The 19,044-nt window shown below is 32.0% G+C and overlaps 1 protein-coding gene across 9 annotated transcripts in view; it reads right to left on the minus strand.

The window, feature by feature from the left end:
• UTRN (utrophin) overlaps positions 1-19,044 on the minus strand; it is a 639,104-nt gene that overhangs the window by 375,047 nt on the left and 245,013 nt on the right. For all 9 annotated transcript variants that reach the window (XM_031968408.1, XM_012549382.3, XM_023503255.2 and 6 more), the window contains 8 exons: positions 18,284-18,457; positions 16,577-16,732; positions 13,819-13,989; positions 8,916-9,095; positions 5,131-5,259; positions 4,574-4,744; positions 2,331-2,483; positions 1,544-1,681 (listed from right to left, as the gene is read on the minus strand). In XM_031968408.1, the coding sequence (XP_031824268.1) occupies positions 1,544-1,681; positions 2,331-2,483; positions 4,574-4,744; positions 5,131-5,259; positions 8,916-9,095; positions 13,819-13,989; positions 16,577-16,732; positions 18,284-18,457 (1,272 nt within the window). The remainder of the gene's footprint in view (positions 1-1,543; positions 1,682-2,330; positions 2,484-4,573; positions 4,745-5,130; positions 5,260-8,915; positions 9,096-13,818; positions 13,990-16,576; positions 16,733-18,283; positions 18,458-19,044) is intronic.

A 19,044-nucleotide genomic window follows, 5' to 3' on the forward strand; every position in this document is an offset into this window, starting at 1 on the left:
TACCATTTTGAAAGGAAGATGAAAAGACTATTTCTAGATGATTTGTAAAGTTGATGATTTCTAAAAATATTTTGTCTCTTCCTTAAACAAACTAATTTGTAACTATTAAATGATAAGCAATAATGAATTTATTCCCATCTATAACATTACACATTTCTCATTTTATTCATTTATACCTTAGTAAAACAGTTTGAATCTATGTAGACTACACTATCCATGTTCCCATTTCTAAGCTTGTTTTGTTTTTGTACTGGCTCATATCTTTTCTCTAAAAAGCCAATGGCTTATCCATATGTGAAAAGCTAATTCAGAAACATCTCCCAAATTGGATAAGCAGTCATGTCCTGTCAACACAGGTAAATTTACTTTTAATTGATATTATTTGTTTCACTATATCCAGTACACCTGTACTGCCCAATGCTCTTCAGGAAAAAATTCATAATAAAATGCTATGTACATAAGATCATACATTACACATAACACATAATATGCAATATACATTTATAGGTATGTTTTACATGTGTGACACAACAGCATAATGCTATTTTGCTGTGTTGTATATATTATATAGGTAACATGTGTTACATCCTGTATATTACAATATAATTATGTAAAATATATCATACTATGTAATATATATGCTATGTGACACTATAAGTATATTTACTGATCATATTGTTAAACTATATGCATAAATTATAAATGTACATATATCTAGAGTACATCTTGTTTTGTATGTTATCTACAAATCATTGACTTGTTTTATCCTTTTATTACTCTTGAAAATAATTTCAAATGCTGTTTTCATTATTCTCTCTCGAAGGCCAAATTACATTTTAAGTATATGTGTGTGTGTATCCATGTGGCTGAATGTGTATATGTATGTACGTGTGTGTGTGTGTGCATGTGCATGTAAATTGGCATTTAATTTGGTAAATCTTCTTCAGACATTTGTAAAATGTTCTATCCTTTCTTCTGCCTTAGCAAATAAAATCTGTAAGCTATTCTTTCCTTTAGGAACAAGTTCCACATATTCTTAAGCTGTCAGTTATATTAAGATTGTAAAGTAGATATGATTCATTCCTTCAATACTATATTTACATCCATGACAAATATATCAAAATAAAACATTTTAAAAATTATATATGATGGCAATTATATCCCAAACAATAACAAAATTTCAGCTAACTACCCAAATTCTGATCTACAAGCTCCAGAAATCTATCTCGCCTATAGTCCATTACTTTCCTTGCAAACATTTGAAGTTCTCTGTCCCAGATTTTCCCAATTTTTGCTCAGAATGTTTTCCTTCAAATACTCTATGCTGAAGTCAAAATAGACAATCAAATAATCAATTCCATCCTACCATTTCTTCTTTCTGAAAACCTTCATAATTACATCAAGTACTACAAAATTATATATACATTTCTGATAATGAAAATTCTCTCCTTCCTCAAATTTTCTTATATCGCATTAGATCTTTCTTTTTTTTTTTTTTAATATAAGTTCCATAAACATGAGACAAATTTTCCAGTGATTGTACCTTTACATTGTTATGTCTTGTTCTTAAAAGTAGTAACTGTAATTGTAACTCTTCTCTCCTGCTATCCTCCATGGGGTGCTGTAACACCTGTTCTCCTCTCTGCAGAACTTCCTCAATCTGGGCTTTCTCCTCATCCAACTGAAAACATAAACAGAAAATTATGCAATAATTCACTTTGATATCTCTTCACCAATGTCTATTTCTCTACTAGGAGGAATATGTTCATCATGATGAATTGGTATAAATAAAGTAATATCCCATTAAAAATGTTAAATAGCTTTTTTATTTTTAAAAAATTATACAATTCCCTAAAACAAGTTCAGTTCTGTGGGATCTTTTAAAAATCATTCCTATGATTTCAATAGAGACTCTCCAGTGAGGAAATTATTTCTACCAATTCAGTTCACTACATCTCTGCAAAAGCTATCTGAAACAATGCAAGTGACTTTACCAATAAAAAATATCAAATTATACATCAGAGGCAGGAACAGGACGCCTAGGGCTTTCTAGGTTAGCTGCATACTTTATGCAAATTATATATCATATTATTTCTCTAAATTATATGTTAAAATATGTTAAGTTAAAAATATTAAAATAGCTTAAAATTTCAACCAAATTAATACTTAGCTAATTTTCTCTAATAAAAAAAAATTAACTCTCTTAGAAGCATTATAAATATCATTTGGCAATCGCTACATCTAAACCCAACATTGAAAATTCTCATCCTCAGAATTCTACACCACAAAGAGAAGGATATTTAAGGCAAATATTCAAAGGTGTATTATACCTTTTCATCTTCATCACTGTGTTTTTCCACAACCTTCAACATATTTTGTAAATCATGTTCTAATTTATCCAAGTCTGCTGAATGCACACCAGACTCTACAGGTTGTGATTTGGCCAAAATTTTCTTTGAAAAAAGTTCTTGGTTGATTAACATCTAGAGAAGAAAGCAAAAAAGAAAATAAGGTTAAGGATGGGTGATCCAACAGAAGAATGTTAATGAAAGACCACAGCTACATGGAACAAGGAAAGAAGGTTTTGATAGGCAAAAATAATAATAATAATACAATTGTAAAATAAGCAGAAATGAAACATGTAAAAAATGAATTTACAACCCAAGCAGAAATTGCTCATGATTTTCTTGTGTTTTGCATATTTGAAAATCCTTTAAATATATAACTTCAATTTTATTCATGGTTCATGGGAATAAGTATAAAAAGCTGACACAAAGACACGAATTCCTTGGTGTAAACTACTCTTGTGCCAGATATTAAAAATCAAATATATGTAACACTATATTTTAGTACCTAGTACAAGATCTTTAAAGTTGTAAAAATTCCTTTTAGTCTTCTTAAACTTGGAACTGGCTGAATTATTGCCCTAAAACACTAGTTCTAATTATGTAATAAAGTTACAGGATTCTTGAACAGAAAGAGAGAAAAGATGATGCCTGAAACTGGCATTTTATCTACAGTCTCCGGGAAGTTTACTTCAGATGAAGTTTTTATGTCTCAGAAAATTGTTTAAAATTATATTTATGTTCAATTGGAGGCTAAAGTATCATGTGAGAAGTGAGCACTAAGCATTCGGTCAATGAATAATTCTGTGATATGCAACATATCTTTTCTACTTTTCTCCAAACTAATCCTTTGCTTTTACTAGTAAGAAAAAAATAAATGAAAGAATAAATTTATGGGCATATATGCACATTCTTCATTATCCCTTTCTAATACTCTGTTGGCCTTTTTGTATCAAGGTCCTTAAAATAATAAACAGGATCCCCTTTATTCTATTTTAAACAGAAAAATAAAAGAAAATGTACATTACTGCTTTACACCTACCTGCACTATAAAGTTCATGAAAATTAAACAGATGCTTTTAGAGAAAGCAAGTACAGGAAAAAAAAAATGTATGTATCTATATATACAGAGCATATGGTGTCAAAATCATAAGATTAGTTCTTTGTGGTTATGAACCAGTATCTTACAATGCTTCAATTAATCAAATACAAAGAGGAAAAAAGGCATAGGAAACATGCAGAGCAGGAGTTCTTAACCATTTTTGTGCAATGGACCATTTCCAAATGCCTTTATGCATACATAAAGTAAAAAAAAAGAAAGAAAGAAATTTTATTGAAAAAATTATCAAAATACTAGCAAAACAGGGAGGATGTAGTAATGGAAAGTGAAAAGAGTGAAATAAGATGTTAGACAGTTAAGTTTTAATCCAGTGGTGAAGAGTTTAAAATATTAGGTTTAATGATTTTAAACTTATCTAGGAATCAAGGAAATTAATGAATATCTCTAAGCAATGGAGTTACATGATTAAGTCTATAAACTAACAAGGTTAATCTAATATATATGTTTCACTTAAACTAGAGAAAATAGATGCTAGAGAATGAAAGACCAGGCCTGAGAATAATGCAAGATTCAACCGAGGCAAAAAAATAACAGTGGTTAACAACTAAGGTGGTAAAGGCAGTAGAAACAGCAAATAAGGAACTGAGTTAAAAGACATTTATTACATGTGAAGAATACAACATGGCATGATGTGTTGTATATGACAACTTATATGATTTGATGGTTTATTTACATGGAAATACATGATGGGGTTTCAACAAATGTGAATAGTCATGAGATTGATAATTTGTAAGAAACAAAAATGGCACAGACAAAAAGGAGAAAATCAATAAGAGGAGCTGGTCAAAATGAAAGATTATACATTCAGTTTTAGATAAAATGATCTTAATACATTCAGATCCTATCCAGTAGGGAGCTAAAAAAGTGAGCCTTATTATAGAAGCATGTGAAGAATTCTTAAGTGCTACCAATTTGAAAGCTATCTATGTTAACATAATACTTGAAGTTATAAGAAATGATCTCAAGGAGCTAAAGGTAAAGAAAATATTGCCAACCAAAGCTCAAGCTACAAGGCAGCCCTACTATAAGAGATAAAGGAAGAAGTGGTAAAGAAACACAAAAAAATGGTTAGGGGATATTACATCTCTGTTTTATAATAAGCACTCACATTAGCACTTCTGATGTGTTGAGAAACCTTGTCAAAGTTTCTATTTAATTCAACTAACTTTGGTTCCACAAGCTCATTGCTTGCCAAGCCACGAGCATCCATCAGTATAACAGCCTGGTCACGAACATTTTCAACTTGTAGCTTTACATCATCCAGTTCAGATGTTAATCTCTAAGCATAAGAAAACACAAAATTTTGACAAGTGCAAGAAATAATGAAACATAATCCAATCAAAACAGAGATTTGATTCTATTCACAAGGTAAGATGACCTGAAAATGTTACATGCCTACATGGCATCATATTTATTGTAATTAATGAACCGGGAGGTGGGAGAATTAGGGATGTTACAGGTTGGGCTTTTCAAATCCTTCCAGGGTGACTCATTTTCTCTCTCTCCCCCTTTCCTTCCTTCCTTTTCTCCCCACCTCTCTTCCTCCCTCCCTCCAAAATGAAAAACAAAAGATGAGATAATACAATGCTTATAGACAGCAAGATTCTGAGCTCCAAGAAAATAGTATACATTAGAAATGTTATTGATAATCTTAGGCATATTTACTTTCACAATTTCTTCACTTTTATTCACAGGCTTCTTTTCAATCTCATCCAACAAAGCTTCAGCTTGGTAAAGCCATGTACTTATATGAGCAACATTTCCATCAAATATCTCCAGCTGGCTCTGATGGTTCTATTTAAAAAAAAAAATTAACCAGCCACATTAATGTTAAATGAGATACAGTTTGAAAAATATATATTTTTTTAAATCATGCAGTAACATAACTGAACCCAATGAGTATTTGCTATAGTTTGGAGGGTTTAAGGCTCTAGATAAGAGGAAAGCATCTAAAAATTGGAATTGTTTCAAAGATTACAATATTTCCCTCTTCTAAAATGTGTTCAAGCAATGTCCCTATGACCATTTGTAGGGAATGTTACAAAAAGAATTCTATCCATCTATATGATTAAATAAAAGGCTTCTAAAGTTTCCTCAAACTCTAAGATTAGTCCCATTATTCTGTTTGCTTCCATTTAAAGCATACCAAATTCTCAGAGAAGAAAAAGAATTTCTTTTTAAGTAATGAAACAGAAATAAAAGTATGTTGTCATAATAATAATAATAGCAATAATAAAATATTTGCATATGCACACACATATATAGATAAAATTATATATAACCCATTTTTCTACTCATTTCCAATTGCACATTTTTAATTTACACATGAGATCTCTATCAGGATATTCCACTGGCACTTCAAATTAAGAATATCCTGAACTAGATGAAGCAATGGATAGAGCACCAGCCCTGGAGTCAGGAGAAACTGAATGCAGACATTTAGGACTTATTATCTTTGTGAACAAGGTCACAACTCCAAATGCCTTGCAAAATATACATATACATATATATATATATATATACACACACACACACACACACACACACACACTTAAAATCTTCAACGAAATTCATTATCTGCTCTTTCCAATACTTTTCCTCTATCCCGATTTTCTTATTTCTTTTGCTAATTCACTATCCATCCTTCAAACCATAACCATCTGAGCTCATTCAAAATCAATTGTTTCTCCCTCCCTGCAACATCCAATAATTTTTCAAGTTTGGGGAATTTTACTCCTGATATTTCAGATATCCACTATTGTCAAGTTTTACCACCAATTACCTTGTTCAGATAAATGATTTAACTTATTACAACATTTACAAGATAGTCAAAAAAAATATGACCATATCGTAAGAAAATTAGAACATGAAAACTATTACTAATTAAACTTGTGGATAAGAAAAGAATTTATGAAGAAACAAGAGAGAGAAAACATTGTGAGATGTGAAATGGATAATTTTGATTAAATTAAATTACAAATAAAACCAATGTAGCTAAGTTTGAAGGAAGCAGAAATTGGAGAGGAAATTTTATAGAAAGTTTCTCGTATAAAGGTCTCATATCTCAAATATAAAGAGAACTTTGTTAAATTTTTTTTTAATATGAGTCATTTCTAATAAATGGTCAAAGAATATGAATATGCAGTCTTTCAATGAAGGAATCAAAACTATCTAAATCATTAATATCATCATACCCATCAGACTGATTGGACAGAAGAGGAAAATGACAAATGTTGGATGACGTGGAAAAACTGGAACACTAATAAACTGTGTTGGTAGAACTGTGAACTGATCAGACTATTTTGGAAAGCAATCTGGAATTACATCCAAAGAGTTATAAAAGTATATATATATATATATATATATATACCTTATGATCCAACAATACCATTAATAGGTCTATTTCCCAAGGTAATCGGAGAAAAAGGAAACATACCACTATGTTCTTAAATATTTATATCAGTTGTCTTTTTGGTGTAAAAGAACTAAAAATTAAAGGAATGCCCATCAACTAGGCTATGGCTAACCAAATTGTAGTATATGATAGTGATAAACTCTACTGTGCTATAAGAAATGATGGACTGAGTGAATTTTAGAAAAACATGAAAAGACTTGCATGAAATAATGAAAAGTGAAGTGAACAGAATCAAAAAAAAAAAATATTGTACATAGTAATAGCAATATTATTCAAAGAATAATTGTGAATAATCAACTTATTCTAAATACTATAAATACTCAAATCAACTATAAGGGACCTATGAAGAAAGATGTTATCCACCTCCAGAGAAAAAAATGAAAAATAGAAATATGGAAAGTATAATTTTACATATAGATATAAATCTGTATGAAATGTTGGCCTTCTCTAGTATGGAGTGGGAAGAAAACAATTTGAAAATTAAAATTCCATTCCCAAAATGTTTAATTTAAAAGAAAAAGCATTTGTTAAGTGCTACATGCAAAGTACTGTGGCAAAGATTGGGGATACAAATATTAAGAGTACAGTGGCCTCCGATTTCAAGTAAGTACCTTACAATCTAATAGAAGACTGAACACATACAGACGATTTGAGCTTCAAATCAGATGGAAAAAATCTCACAATCCTTATGATAGAAATTGTAAAGCAGTAAGCAAAACATATGATAATACTTTATGGCTATTTATTCTATTAAAACTCTATCCATTTCTGATATAAAACCAAAACATTACCAAGGATTTCAATGTCAAGAACTTTCTTTTCTGGATCAAAGAACTGTTTCTTGAGTTCCTGATTGACTCTTTACCTCTGTGAATTCAGATAGATCTTTACTGAAATCAAGAATATGCTATCTTTCTATTTTTAACCTGCTGAAATCTAATTTTTTTTTTAAACTCAAGATCTAGCTCAGAAACCAATTACTTTAAGAAACGTTCTCTAATCCTTTATCTATGTAATTGTGATCTCTCCCTATACATATGCTGCATAAGACTTTTCCCTAGACTTATCTCTTTTATCCTGATCACAGTCTATCTATAACATATTCTTTCATGACTATCTTGTTTCCCTTCTAATACAGTAAGTTCTGTGAAGGCATAAATCATTGTTTTTATCTTTGAATCTACCTAGGACCTTCACTACTTGCATTATCTTAATGCGTTTATTTCCATGTTTGTTGTAAGAATGAGTGAAGATATATTGAACTAATTCTATAATATTTTGTTTTGTTTTTTTAAAATCTAAGTATTCTTCAGACTCTATGTCTATCAGGTAAATTAAGTGATCAAACATACCCTCAACTTTCTATCAATTGTATGGCAATTTTTACTTTTGAAGCAAACATCAAGGAATCCTATAAAAGTTCTCTTCTTGGAAATGTCATATAAAGATTATTCAATTAAACAATACATTGGTTTTTTGAAAGAGATCATGCAACAGATCTGACTATTAAAAAAAGCAGAGTGGCAAACTTCAAAGTCAACAAATTAATAATGCATTTCAGGAAATATATAATAATTAAAAGTTCTAAATTATGACTCACATTAGAAAGATAAATTTAAAATAAAATATAATACAAAATTAAAACTAAACTATATATACACCATAAATGGATCAATTATAGTTTATACATGTCATGATCATTTTAATCTTTAGTAAAACAATGTTCTAAGAAAGTCTCTAGGCTTTTCTGAAAAACAGAATTTCTTACGTATATTACTATTTATAATTTGATGAGTAGTCAATATGAAAATCACTAATTCTGAGATCTTTTTTAACTGAACAAAAAAGAACTATAGAATTATAATACTTTATTTCCTTTAATTGTTTAATTCATTAATTATTATACTAAGAAAAATTTATATATTCCCTCCTATATCTTCAGAAATGAAAAAAAAAAATTATCTCCCATAAAAAATTAAGTATTGTCAATTGAAAGAAATTCCCATATTTAGAATCCATTTTGAGTGCAACTCACCAATAATGTGTTGAGCCAATCTTCAGTCCAAGTGCGAACTCTACTCCAACCAGCATTCAATACAGAGACTTTTTCCTCCAAAGTTGTCTCACTGCCCTCTACCAAACTCTGAAGGGCTGCTCTTATGTCAGTGATATTATTTAAATCAAATTTTCTCTTTTCCAAGTGTTTTAGCACATTCTAAAATAAAATTATATAAAATTGTGTGATCTTTTCAACAATAGGAATTTTGCAGATAACTTACATCGTTAATAATTCAGGTTACTATATCATGTATTATTTAACAATTTAACAATAAATTAAATACTTGAAAGGTGAGATATTTAGAACTGTGCTATAGGATTTTACTATACACAATTGCTCATGCATTGCTAGCTCAAAGTTTTAAAATTCCCAAAAACTACACAAGTTCTTATACTAAAACAATCTTCAAGCAAATATGAAAATGCCTTTTAAACATATATAGATATATTTAACCTTGTCAATTATTATAACCTTCTTCAATCACAACATATCTAAGCAGTTTTAAAATTTAGGTGAATTGCTTATAACTATTACATTGACATATTGTACTTTGGGGAACATAAATGTAAATCAGTTCAGATAAATATAAGCAAGATCTATATAATATCTGCTCATTTAATATTGCTTCATTACTCTTCCATAAGTATTAAAGCATTTCTTCTAAATATCACACCATAATACAACTGCCAGTAATCAGAAGAATGGAACCCACAACCACAGTTTGAAATCCTGAATTCTCCTTAGTGATTATTTACTGACTGCAAGCAGCAAGTCTTTACTGCAACCAATAAATATGTATAAGTAATTTTATTTAAACAAGAGAATAGAAAAAAGGGGCCTCATATTAAAGACACACAAAAAATAATTACTAGAAAAAAATCTCTGCATTGGGAATGATGTTTTTTTAAGGTCCAGAACACACTAAAAACAAACAAAAAACAGGTGCAAAACCATATTAGAACAAAATAAACAATCATGATTAAAATCACATTTGCTATTTGTGGATTTCCTAATGAATACTGTATTTTTCCATGTATTATAAGTTACAACAAAAACTATCTGAAATTCTTTTTCTTTTCTTATATTCTCTCTTTTACCTACACCTTTGTACTTCAAAAAATGAAATCATGCACAAGACTGCAGAGTGTGTGTAATGTCTGGGTTAGGTCTCTAGAGGGCCTCAGGATCAGTCAGAGTCCTTGGTCTTTAGGAGGAGAAGTGAAGGAGGCATGCAAGCTGCCACATGGCTTGTCAAAGATGGGTCCTGGGCTCTGGAGCCTGAAGTCTTCCCTGCTGTGTGAGCTGTGGCAGAGAGACTCTGACCCCCTCCCTCTGCCCTTAATTCCTTCCCTAAAATTACTTCACCACAATACATTCAGCAAACTCCAATCTAGAGGAGACCCATCACATCACCATATCATCTAAGTATGTTTATAAAACCATTATCTCACTTTGGGTAGGTATTTAGCCTTAAGTGCTCTGCTGTCTTAGATTTAAAGTACACCTTTTCAGAATTCCAGCCCTCTACATCTCCTGCTTTCTTTTGGTCACGCCCTCCCGACTTCTCAGAGAGGTGAGAACCCCAAAAAGGAGGTGATCATCCCCTTCCTGGGGTCCTGGAGCAGATCCCTACTTCCTATTTCCCTGAGTCAATCTACATTCTGATGGTTGCATTTTGGACATATGGTTTTGTGTTAGGATTCTTACAAGGTGTTAAGTCAGTTATCTAATTTAGCATGGTACTTAACAGTCTCTAGTTCACTAGTGTACTTGATACTTACTATAGTTCTACAAGATTCACACCTTTAAGAGAGCATATAAAAACTAGGAGCCTCAACAAGGATTCAGTTGGGGACATTCAGAAGTCATTCCTTCTTCCACCTTTGTGCTGGCTGGAGACATTTAGAGGGAGTTAGAGGCAGAAGCTGGCAGAGGCAAAGAACTAATGGCAGGAACCAAGGAGAGAGATAGGCCTCTAAGAAAGCTAACCGGCAAGGAAGTTGACAATACTTGAAAGAGAAAATAAAGGATTTGGACTTTAACTCCTGGCTCATATGGGGTGATTACACTGAACTGAAATGAAGGCTGCTCCCAGAAGCCCCCCAAGAAACCTGCTCCCAGAAAACAATACATTTTAGAGAAGAACATTACAGTTTTGGGTCTTATTCTCCTACCTGTCTTCTACGCCAACATTGAGCTTTCAGATGCCCTAAGTTACCACATTAAAAGCACTGACGAGTCTCTCTGGAAGTTCTTTGCTAAAAGGATCCCTGGCTTTCCATGTTGGGATCTTGGTAAGTCTGCATCAAAGCCTGGGTATTAAAAGTATTTGTGCCCATTATGGCACAGCGTCTTATGATCTCATCTAAAGGAGCATCCTTGTGTAATTTATTACACAAGTATAGTTGTGTAATATAGTATACATTATATTCTAGTATAATTATTCTACAAATCTCATTAGCATCTTCTTTAGCAAGTTGTGTCATCATAATTTCTATTGCTGCATTTTCACCAATAATAGTTCATATGACAGCTATCTGCAGACACCCCATGAAATCAGCAAAGGGTTCATTTGACTCTTGTGCTATTTTTGTGAAGGCTTCCCCTCTCTTGTTTTCTCGGGAGAGAGACCCATGCTTTGATAGCAGCAGTAGCAATTTGCTCATATGCTGTCAAAGTGTAATTAATTTGTAGTAAAGTGTCTGCATAAAGACCTACACCAGTTAGTTGGTCAGAGATGACAGATATATTAACTCTGGGTTGCCTATTTCTTTGGGGTTGTATGCCACAGAATTCACTATACTCAGAAAGCCACAAGTTTTGTCCAGGTTCTAAACATGTCCTTGCTATAGATTTCCAATCACTAGGGGTTAAAATTTCATAAGCCAAATTCTCTAATATCATCTTAAACATAAATGACATAGACCCAAAAAGACTCCAAGTCTTTTTCAGATCATTGATAATTTCTAGATTAAAAGGAATGTATCTTCTTTTTTCTTCACCTGAAGAAAATGCATTTTCTTCACCACTTTGACTAATAGGTGAAGGTTTTCTTCACCTAAACTCTTGAATCACAGGATACGATTGTATTCTCAAATATGCTTTCTTCACATTTCCCCTGGGGCAGAGATTCTTTTCTTGGTATTTGCCCCATTTCAGCGATGGCATCAATCGAGCTGCATGCAGGTCCTTAGTTCATGTTGGGCACCAATATGTAATGTCTAGGCTAGCTCTCTGGAGAGCCTCGGGATCAATTAGAGTCATTGCTCTTTAGGAGAAGTGAAGGAGGCAGGCAAGTTGCCATGTGGCTAGTCAAAGATGGGTCCTGGACTCTGGAGTCTGGAGCCTGAAGTCTTCCCTGCTGAGGGAGCTGTGGCAAAAAGGCTCTGACTCTTCCCTAGAATTACCTCACACAACACATTCAGCAGAAGCCAATCTTGAGGAGAGCCATCATATCACCCTATCATCTAAGTATTATGTTTATAGAACCATTATCTCACTGAGTAGGTACTTAGTTTTAAGTACTCTGCTGTTCTAGATTCAAGTACACCTTTTCAGAGTTCCAGTCCTCTTCAAGTGTGGAATGTCAATTTAAAATCCCCTTCTGGTTTTCCTTTACCCTTTGAAAATGCCTTAAATATCCCTATTATCAGCAGTCCTGTTCATTTTGATAAAGGCAAGAATACAAATCCTACACATAACATGGTTCTCTAGCCTATAACAATAATTCAAACTTTAATCTAAATGTTTATGCAGGCGAATTAATTAAAGTTAGTCAGAAAGACCCATTCAAATCTGTAAGTATGAATGTAGGAAGGCATTTAAGCTTAAAGGTCCTCAAACAACTCTCAAAGACAATAAGCTGCAGAAGAACTGCCAAGAGAGTTTTCTTTTCAGGACTTCTGCAAAACAAAGAAATGAAGTCCAAAAGTCAAAGTCTAAATTGTCCAAAACAACACTCCATTGTATTCCAATGCACAATCCACCTCCCTCCCAAATTCTATCAAAGTGAGCATATTTAATTTTCAATTTTTTTTAAGTTCTGTGGTCTTTGAGGAGTTAGGTAATATTGTATAAAAGACTAATTCAGCATTCAGAAGATCTAAATTCAAATCCAGTCTCAGACATCAATTAGCTGTGTGACCCTGGGCAAGTCACTCAATTCTCTTTGCCTTAGTTCCCTATGAAAATGGTAAACCAATTTAGTATCTTTGCCAAGAAAATCTGAAATAAGATTATGAAAAACTGGACATGACTGAAATGACTGAACAAACAGGAAATGTCTTTTTCAATAAATTTATTTGTGAATTTGGAGACTAAGGATTATATAAGCCTAAAAATAAAGCACTGTTGTCCATTAAAACTATCTGCTTATGTAAAAAGGAAGATCTGGGAAATCAATTTCAAGTTTTTTATCTGATTTCATTCATCTTTCAGAAACATATGGGTCTTCTTTCATAAATCACCTTATTCATCAGAAAAACAAAATCAACTGTCATATCTGCTCACTAACTGACAGTGATCAACACAGAACAAACACCAATGTGGTACTGAAAAAAAATCATATTTTTATTAAAAATAACAAAATAAATTTTTCTAATATAATGATAGCATACTCCTCTCATTTTTTAAAACGTAAAGGCTTTTTGATAAGTACATAAAATTTATCATTTTGGTAATCAATGTAGCAAAAAGACCTCATGAAAATGGAAAAGATTTCTTGTTGCTTGGGAAGACATAATCAAGTGGAAAAATCACTGAGCACGATGAATGCTTAGCTAAGCATAATTTAACATGAAAGGGTGGGAAAGGTCTTCAGTGCAACAGCCACCAACATCACTAATGTAACAGTAGCAATTAAATTAGAATTATAACTTACTTTGGCCCAGGCAATCTCAGTATCCAGGTCAGAAAGTAAACTTTCAGAAGCTGACTTCTGCACTAACTCAGCTTCAGTGAGAGAAAGCCATTCTGAAAGCAAAGCTGTCTCCTTCCTCATTTTTCGAGCTAGCTGGGAAGCTCTTTCCAGATCCTGCTTTCCTTCAGTAACCTGTATAAAAGAAGTAAAATCAAGAGTACTTCCACCATCTTTCAAATTGCTTCATACTCATTTCTCAAGTATGTTAAGCTTATATGTACAAATGCTTTACGTACATAACATGTAACACTTGGATTCAACTTTTTCAGGTACAGAAAGGGGTGAACTGCATCAAACAAAGGGAAACCTATAAATGCTCTTCAATTTACTCAGATATAATAAAATGTCTCAGAACTTCATCTCTTGCATATTGTCGCTATAAAAAAAATTACATAAAGTGGCTCGTCCTTCTATTGCATAAAACAGCATAAGGACTGATTTAGACAATCATGAGATAAACTGATTAACCATGTAAAAAGCCTTTTGAAATTCTTGCACTACATAAATCTATGTGTTTATCAATGTGAAGATAAGCTTATAGGAGAAGTAAAATCATTTGCATAATGGCATAATTACTAACACTTTTCATGTAAAAATAGATTATCTTCAAAAGCAATTCTGGATAACTTAAAAGAAATTAGATATATAGCATTTAAATAAAGATGTTTATGATTTCATAAATATGGATATACATCATCTGATATTTGTATGTGCGATGTACGTAATATAAAAAATACATGAAATACAAATATTACAAATCATACAAAGCAGATTTAAGCATATAATCAATGAACAATCAATAAACATTGACTATACTTTGTGAGTTGTATCAAATATTTCTGGCCAGTACAAAAGCATTTAATCAAAATGACTTCTGTAGAATAAAAGACAAAGTCTGGTCTAAAAGGGAGCTAATTATTTCTACTCAGAAGAATCAGGTCAAGTGCTTCAATGAATTTATGCTTTTGGCAAAATCAAGGGAAAATATATGAATTACCATTAAAAAAGAAAATATCTGAATTGTATCTACTTTGACTAATAGATACCTAGAAGTAACATTGTCACAATAAAATTTATTTTGCCAAAAAAAGTTAGGAACCACAATAAAACCAATACCAATCAGACCTTGCAATAAATTGTACCTGGGTATTCACATTTTCTTCCAATTGAAAATTTTTTAAAGTGCTTTAGATGGAATTAGGCACTCTATACTTTTAAATCATTTTATGAAACAACTCTAAGTATCATCATCACAATAAAAGGTTTTGGTCTAGTTGACAGTAATGACATAGCCATCTATAAAATGTGCATAAAATGAATGATCATATTGGATTTTTATATGTACTTGCAACTGTATAATGATGAGATGATCCTCCAGATTGCATATTTCTGATTACACTGTCATTAAAATTATTTGGACCCAGACCTACAGTTTCTTCTCAGTACAGAGAGGCTGTAATTGAAAATTCAATGGAATGGAGTCTAATTGTTAAACTAAACTAAAATGAGAATGAAAACAACATTTTAATCACTTTCCTCTGGGCTAACAGGGAGATTTTCATCATTTCATTTGAGTATATTTAATATTCAATGTCTTCAGCATGATCCAAAACAACATCTATAACTAAGCCACATTTCAACTTCACAGTTCTTATTTTGTTCTTAGTTTGAAGGAAGAGATTCTAAAATAAGTGAAATCATTAAATATTGCCAGTGCCTCAATGCAAAAGATCCAACAGCTTCTCTCTCCCTGTGATTCCTCCAAAATGACCAAATTATGCATGCATCTTAGAAGGATTTAAAACAACTGGCATATTAATATGAATTGCCTATGATTCAATGTTTGGGTTGAAGCATGGCTTTTAGAAATGATATTGGAAACATGGAGGCCGGAAAAGGCAGCACAAAATAGAAGAGTGGACCTGGAATTCAGAAGACTTGGGCTTACACTGCATGACCTTGAGCAAATGAGTCAAAATCTTAGTGCCCGCTAGAAGCTTTTTTAATTTGCAGAGTAATTCCAAAATTAGACTGGCAGAGGTTTCGTTTCACCCCTCTATGTGAAGAGGCCAGGGAAGAAGGGAAAGAAGAGACACAGAGGAGACAAAAATGAAGATTAAAGTTTTAAAGAACCAACATGGGGGGGAAGGAGGAGAGTAGAAGAAGAAGGCAACTAAGTGGCAAAGTGGATAGAACACTGTATCTGGACACAGGAAGCCTGAGCTTAAATCTGACCTCAGACACTTACTAGCTGTGTGCCTGGGCAAGTCACTTAACCCTGTTTGTCTCAGTTTCCTCATAGTATAAAACAAGCTCCAAAGGAAATGGCAAACCACACCAATATCTTTGCCAAGAAAACACCAAATGGGGTCACAATTGACACAATAGAAACAATTGACAAAACATTTTTAAAAAGCTAATTTTGGGTTTTTTCAAATAGACAATAGAAGGATTAAAAACAAACCAACTGGCACTGGCAAAACTAATAAATCTTGTATTAAACGAAAAGACAAAATATAGTTTCTATATCCTGTGTAAATACAATAGAGAATATACATTAAAATTTTCAAAATCTTCTGCTCAAAATTTCAAAATATAATAAACATTAGGGGGGAAAAAAATCTCATGAAATCACATGTATGCAATACATCAATCAGCCTAGGAGTGAACTATTTTTTAAAAGACACATTTTCCTAACAAAATGGTTGAGTCTTCTTACCTGTGCACCCAAGTCATTATAAAGAAACTTCAATGAAGTTAATTGTTCATCCATCCCTTTTGGATTGTCTGTCTGCTGCTTTTGTACGATCTGTCTTCCAGTTTTGATTACAGTCTCTACTTCAAGCTTTACTTCACTCAAAGTTTTGTAGAGTTTCTTTAAGTAAAAACAGACAAAAATTATGTAAAAATTACTAATCTCTGATAATTTGATCAACAGCATATACACATTTAAGAATAAAATATTTTAAAGTATTTTTTTTCCTTTACATTTAAATCAGGAGTAAAATCAAGTCAAGGTGATAAGTTTATTGCTTAAAAGTCAAATAACTTTCACAATAAAAAATTGCAGATTTACCTTAGAAAATGGAAAGACATCAAGTGTCATACTAGGTATCTGAAGAAAATGATTTTACAAATAAATGACATTGTGAAAAAAAATTTATGGAATATTTCCACAATCTATTCTTCATGTTTTGTGGATCATGAGTAGGAATTGATTATTGGTGTAGAGAGACCAAAATTAATGAGTAATCTGACCAAATGGGAGAAATTTTGTTTTTAGTTGGCACAACTATCTCTAATTTTCAACCCTTTTCCTCATCACTTGCTTTTCATGATCAATGATGTTTCTAAAAACTAAACATATGCTAGATATATGGGCTACAATTTCGAAAGCCTAAGATCTATTATCACCTCTATTCTACCCATGTACAACAATCAGTGTTCAGAGGATTTAAGAGAGACATACGTTACTAGAGATGGGAGCTTTGGAAAGAACAGACACCATTATTCAAGGACAAACAAATACAAAGTCATAGGAATAAAGTCAAGGATAGAAACTTTAGCTTTAATAATTTTCACATGTGAGACATATCATTTCTAAGCTCCCAGAAGCTCCATGAGAAAAACCGTTTCATTCTCTATTCCTATATCCCCAATGCTAGGCATAGAATAAGCATTTATTGTTTCACTTGCTAACAGAGTTCAATACTAAAATAACAGTAAGATATTACATATAATATTTTAAAATGGCAGGGGAAGCTAAGGATAATAAAGTGTTTTTGTTTTTTAAACTACATTAAGAGAAATGGGATGATCAAAAAAAAGCATAAGAATTGTTGTTTCGTGCTATTGGCAGAAAGGAGGCAAAGATGCTCAATTTTTCTATTCTGTTTCTATTGAGGGTTTTTTCTGCCAAAGACAATGATATTTGCATCAGAAATAACAAGAAAAAAAAAATAACAGAGTTGACAACTAAGATAAATGAGATAAAACTATAAAACCTAGATGCCTTTGATGAAGTTGAACCACTGAATCAGAATAAATTACATCTCTGCTACTTAAAGAACTGGAAAAGAGAATTACTGTCAGTAATATCTGAAAGAACATGAAAAAATTAAATATATTAATACATGGGGGAGGGGGAGAGAGAGAGAGAAAGAGAGAACGAGAACGAACAGTAAATCTTCCTCCAATTTTGAAGGGGGTGGTTGTGGTAAGAATCTGAATACTATAACAACTGACTTTGGTGTCTGGAAAAATTCTATAACATGCAGCCCTACTATAAAGACTCACACATTACAAATAAACTTGACTTTTAAGTAGTATATTTTGCCTTTTAAAAAAATGATAAATTTACAAATACACACACACACACACACACACACACACACTCTCCTTCCTTCCAACAGTGACATTGCCTTACCATGCATTTGTCCAAATGATTCTGAATTACATCTGGATCTACATCTTTTACATCCAAAACATGAAGATCAGCCTTTACACCATCTAGAACCCGTTTGCAATCAAGCATACGCTGCTCAAAATTAGCAGGCTTCTGAAAGAGTTGATACTTTGTGGATACTTCTCGAAGTTTCCGCTGAACATGATGATAAGAATGATAAGAATGATGTTAACAATAAAATTAAATGTTTCATGTAGGAACAAATTTCATACCTGAGTATTTTATCATCAATTTAATTGCTGAAGTTCTATCATTCTTAGTAGCATAAAAATTATTGCAGAATAAATCAAATTATTTTAGTGAATCAAGTGTAAATCTATTGTGAGCCTTAGGAATCTACAGGATCAAATAATTTCCTGAGTTAATTACACCCAAGTGTCATCTTGTCAGATTATTTTATCTTGGAAAAATGAAAGATAAAATGGATTTCAAAGAAATGCAAACTACATCATTCTTAGAAGTTTTAAAAGCATCATTTATTCCATTTTTTTTAGTACCTTAAAAATAGGATAAATATCTATAATATAAGTACCCAAATCTGGTGAATGCTTTTATTTGTGAATGCCTCTCTAAAATCAGGATTGTTTTCCTTACCCTTAAATAAAATGAAAGTGCTACAACAGAATACAAAGAAGTTTTTTTTTTTTTCAACTAACATGTTACCATACCAAGCTCATTAAACCCATTACCATCTAAGGAATTCAAAATCTTTCCTTAAACTT

Source organism: Sarcophilus harrisii, chromosome 4 (assembly GCF_902635505.1).
Source record: "Sarcophilus harrisii chromosome 4, mSarHar1.11, whole genome shotgun sequence".
Taxonomy (NCBI): Eukaryota; Metazoa; Chordata; class Mammalia; order Dasyuromorphia; family Dasyuridae; genus Sarcophilus; species Sarcophilus harrisii.